Source organism: Lactuca saligna, chromosome 8, assembly GCF_052625555.1.
Source record: "Lactuca saligna cultivar CGN05327 chromosome 8, ASM5262555v1, whole genome shotgun sequence".
NCBI classification, from domain to species: domain Eukaryota; kingdom Viridiplantae; phylum Streptophyta; class Magnoliopsida; order Asterales; family Asteraceae; genus Lactuca; species Lactuca saligna.
In genome coordinates, this window is record NC_136424.1 from 16,103,643 (window position 1) to 16,108,838 (window position 5,196).

General features: G+C 39.0%; 1 protein-coding gene across 1 annotated transcript; it reads left to right on the forward strand.

Moving 5' to 3' along the window:
* Positions 1-1,891: 1,891 nt before the first annotated feature.
* On the forward strand, positions 1,892-4,607 carry LOC145013105 (heat shock cognate 70 kDa protein 2-like). The gene is made up of 2 exons (XM_078971908.1): positions 1,892-2,162; positions 2,602-4,607. Exons 1-2 carry the CDS (start codon positions 1,949-1,951, stop codon positions 4,335-4,337), a joined length of 1,950 nt encoding a protein of 649 aa, XP_078828034.1. The 5' UTR covers positions 1,892-1,948; the 3' UTR covers positions 4,338-4,607.
* Positions 4,608-5,196: the final 589 nt, after the last annotated feature.

Sequence of the window (5,196 nt, forward strand, 5' to 3'; positions counted from 1 at the left end):
ATTAGTTGGTGACTATGGAGTTAGCGTCTATTGTATAAACCTTGGCGACTATGGAGTTAGCGCACGTTGAGTAAACCTTGGCGACTATGGAGTTAGCGCACGTTGAGTAAACTTTGGCGACTATGGAGTTAGCGCTTGTTGAGTAAGCCTTGGCGACTATGGAGTTAGCGCTTGTTAAGTGAACCTTGGTGACTATGGAGTTAGCACCAGATAACTATGGATTTAGTACTTGATAAATAAGCTTTGGCAGCAATGGAATTCGTGCCAAATTCCTTACGAATAAATGAATGAAGGATAGTTGGTTCTTAGGGTAAAATCTTAAGAAGATAATGAGGATGGGTAATTGGGTTGATTGTTTGCTGATTACATATAATAATTATATTATTGTGGGTTGAAAACCCTATATGCTCACCACGCTCCTAAGCCTGACCCACTCAGTTTTCTTTACATTACAGGTGAAGGCACAAGAGTATAAGTTGGTGGACTTGATGAGAGATTTTAGATTATAGATCAGTAGTCATAAATAACTGTTGTAAGATTTATTTTATATTGTTTATGCTTTTGGTCTGTATCGAACATGACATCCCAAAGTTTTATTATTTAATGAAAATACATTCTCTTTGAGAAATGTTTTGATAAATTTTATCATATTTTATTTTGGGAACAAATTCCGCAATTCTTTTAATCAAAAGATTACTCTGATTTTATAAAACAAAGCATAAACAAATCGGTCTTTTCTAGCCATGAAATTGGGGATGTCACATGATAGATCAAGAAATTAGCATTATTTTCTTTAATGGTGACGATATTTCAAAAGTTTAGATGAATTTTTGTAAGAGATGAACAGAAATAAAAGGCGATGGTAGAAAAATAAACGATGAAGAGAAGAACAAAAATGAGTTGTTTGGTAAGTTCATCACTTCATTGGCAAACATTTTCAACCAGGGACAGGCCATAATAGGAATCAGGTGTAGCCCGTATGCTACTCGGGACCGACTTGTTAAAAGTTTGACTCGAGCATAAGTTAAACGAGTCTGAGCCGAGCTTCATTAGTAGCTCGCAAGCCTAAATGAACTTGAACGAGCTTCATTAGTAATCTACAATACCATCTTCAACACACTCTCTCCCTTCACTACTATTCGCTCGGATAAAACCCTAGTTGCCTCCATCGGACGACTCCGACGATTCCAACAAGAATTCTGACGGCGATGGAGAACTAAATCAAATGGAGTGTGTGTTGAATTCATGGTTTGTGTGTGTCGATTTCCGATGGTGGTTGTCGATGTCGATGGTTTGTGTGTGGTTGTGTCGATTTCCTATTGGTAGTGGACATCAGTGTTGGTGGTTTATGTGTTTTGTGTCGATTTTCCGATGGTGGTGAATAGTAGTCGTGTCTGTGGTTGTGGTGGTGAATCGTTGAGGTGATGACGGCAGAAGCAAGTGCTAGTAGACGATGTTATCAATGGCGGATGAATGTGGTGTGAGATTGTGGTGGTAGGTGAGGGTGGGAATTTTGGTGGAGGTGGCAAAACTACATATTCATGAACATATATGAACTTTATGGAAATAACTCCAATCCATGGTAAAAATAAATAAATAAATAAATAAATAAATAAATAAATAAATAATTATGTTATGTAGGTATAAAAATGATAAAATCATCAATATTTTGTTTTGGTGTTACCGTTAAGTTCAACTATGATATTAAAGGAGTTCTACTTATATTTAGGGACTAAAAAGCAACTAAGTCCTAAGTTCATTTTGGTCAAAATTTCAAACGAAGGACTCGGATTATTCAAATCGCATAATACTTTGATCAACGGCCGCGATTAATTTTAAGCAGACTATAAATGGCCTTTCGCTTCACATCAACAAACTCGCGCCAGTTTTTTATAGCAACAGTAATCTTTTTCGGATTTAAAGTTGGTTCGTAAATAGAGTTTAAGAAATGGCCGGGAAAGGTGAAGGTCCGGCGATCGGAATCGACCTAGGTACAACATACTCGTGCGTCGGAGTATGGCAGCACGACCGAGTCGAGATCATCGCGAATGATCAAGGCAACAGAACGACTCCATCTTACGTTGCGTTTACGGATTCCGAGCGTCTAATTGGTGATGCTGCGAAGAATCAGGTCGCCATGAATCCAATGAACACCGTCTTCGGTACGTTAATATGCTCAAACTTTCAGGTTCTTCGTTTGTTTTTCGTTGATGTTCAGTCGATTGATCTTATGAATTTTGTGGCAATTCTAGATCCATTAGGGCAAATCTTACCATTGAGTCACAGAAATTACTTTCAAATTAATCATCTCGTTCTCAATGAAACATGCATTTGGAGATGGGGCATTTTAATTCATAGTATTAGATATCATTGTTATCACCGTTAGTATGCGATAAAACAGCAATCGCTCACTGAAACTTGCTATTTGTGGATTAGCCATTTTGACTTATAGTATAATCATCAATCGCACTTGCTATGGATGTTAAAATTTCATTATATACAGAAATTGCTATTCGGAGATTAGGATCTTTGTTTCATTTATCATGTTTTGATCGGAAGTGCTAAGTTATATTCTATAATTTTGACAACAAAAAAAAACAGATGCAAAACGGCTAATCGGTCGGAGATACAGTGACGCATCTGTGCAGGACGACATGAAGCTATGGCCATTCAAGGTCACATCTGGTCCTGCAGAAAAGCCCTTGATCGGAGTCGATTACAAAGGAGAGAACAAACAATTTGCAGCTGAAGAGATATCTTCCATGGTGCTCATCAAGATGCGTGAAATCGCTGAAGCTTTTATTGGATCAACAGTCAAAAACGCCGTCGTTACAGTCCCTGCATATTTCAACGATTCCCAACGCCAAGCCACCAAAGACGCCGGCGTTATCGCGGGTCTAAACGTGATGCGTATCATCAACGAACCCACCGCTGCCGCCATTGCTTATGGTCTAGACAAGAAAGCCGGTAGTGTTGGTGAAAAGAATGTTCTTATCTTTGACCTTGGTGGTGGAACTTTCGATGTCTCTGTTCTTACAATCGAAGAGGGAATCTTCGAAGTGAAGTCCACCGCCGGTGATACACATCTCGGCGGCGAAGACTTTGACAACAGAATGGTGAATCACTTTGTTCAGGAGTTTAAGCGAAAACACAAAAAGGACATCACCGGAAATCCAAGAGCTTTGAGGAGACTAAGAACAGCATGCGAGAGGGCTAAAAGAACTCTTTCGTCCACTGCTCAAACAACAATCGAGATCGATTCATTATACGAAGGTGTCGACTTCTACACCACCATAACTCGAGCAAGATTCGAAGAACTGAACATGGATCTCTTCAGAAAATGCATGGATCCCGTTGAAAAATGTCTCCGAGATGCTAAAATGGACAAACGATCCGTTCACGATATCGTCCTCGTCGGTGGGTCTACACGTATCCCAAAAGTACAAAACCTGCTACAAGACTTCTTCAACGGAAAAGAGCTCTGCAAAAGCATCAACCCCGATGAAGCCGTCGCGTACGGCGCTGCAGTTCAGGCTGCCATCCTCAGCGGCGAAGGAAACGAAAAGGTACAAGATCTCCTACTCTTAGACGTCACTCCTCTCTCTCTCGGACTCGAAACCGCCGGCGGAGTCATGACGGTGCTAATCCCGAGAAACACCACGATTCCGACGAAGAAGGAGCAGGTTTTCTCAACCTACTCCGATAACCAGCCTGGCGTTTTGATTCAAGTCTACGAAGGAGAAAGAACACGAACAAGGGACAACAATTTACTAGGAAAATTCGAACTTTCCGGCATCCCTCCGGCGCCGAGAGGTGTTCCCCAGATTACAGTCTGTTTCGACATCGACGCGAATGGGATATTAAACGTTTCCGCTGAAGATAAAGTCGGTGGGAAGAAGAACAAGATCACGATTACGAACGACAAAGGAAGATTATCGAAGGAAGATATTGAAAAAATGGTGCAGGAGGCGGAGAAGTACAAGGCGGAGGACGAAGAACATAAGAAAAAAGTGGAGGCGAAGAACACTTTGGAGAACTACGCGTATAATATGAGGAACACGATAAGTGATGAGAAAGTGTCGGCGAAGATCGCCGCCGGAGATAAGAAGAAAGTGGAGGATGCGATTGAGCAAACGATTAATTGGTTGGATGCGAACCAGTTGGGTGAAGTGGATGAATTTGAGGATAAAATGAAGGAATTAGAAGGGATTTGTAATCCGATTATTGCTAAGATGTATCAGGCCGGTGGTGTTCCTGATGCGGCGGCCGCCGGTAATGCAGGAGCTGCTCCGGCTGGTGGTGGCGGTGCTGGACCCAAGATTGAGGAAGTTGATTAAGTGACGAAATTTGCTTCTTTTTTTTTGTTTTTTAAGTTTAAAATTTTGATTTGTGCTAATGATAAGCTGCTAGAAAAGGGTAGCCAATAATAGCTTCTAGTTATTGATAAAAGCCTAAAACTAGATGAAAGTTCAAGTTTTTATAACCGTTTATACTTTATAGGCTCCGAAAAAGATTATCAAAATTTATTAATCTTTTTAAGTGAACCAGAAAATGTAGCTTCATGTTTCCTGTGATGGCAAAAATATGTAAGAATGTAGTAACTAGTAAGTGGCACATGGTAAATGTTTATTCAATGTTTCACTTTTACCAATTTTTTGACATCATATTTTATTTTTCTTTCAGTTCAAAAAATTAAATTGTTTTCTATTTTTATGCTTACGAATGTTCCTATCCAATAAAATTTTGATAAATATTATCGTTTCATATTTTTTTTAACTAACTCATTAAAGTTATACCTCAAAAAAACGTTTTAAATATTATGCAACTATGTTTTAACCAATTAGATAGGTAACTGGCAAAGTATTACATCTTTTGGATATGAAATGAATCGTTAATGCATATCTCCAATTAAAACAACTTTGTAGTGTGGATTAAAAAAAATGTGGAAGTTAACACCATTATCTACAAGACTCATTTGTTTTGCTAATGATACCGAATCCAAAACGTTTGTTACACTGTTGGTCCTTAATCCAAAGACTCGTCTCACCTCTCTTGTTAAGACATTTGCCCAAATATTCGCATCACATCTGTTTAGCCTTTTAATATATGAGATAATGACAAAGATAACCATATTTGGGCCTTGGGGAATTGTTTTCGATAATCTTTTGGATATGAATGAATTGTTACAAAATATTC

Bases quoted from the DNA above. Each gene is read 5' to 3' on its own strand.
- LOC145013105 (XM_078971908.1), top strand. From the start codon at position 1,949: ATGGCCGGGAAAGGTGAAGGTCCGGCGATCGGAATCGACCTAGGTACA. The intron at 2,163-2,601 runs GTACGTTAATAT...AAAAAAAAACAG, and splicing joins TCCAATGAACACCGTCTTCG to ATGCAAAACGGCTAATCGGT.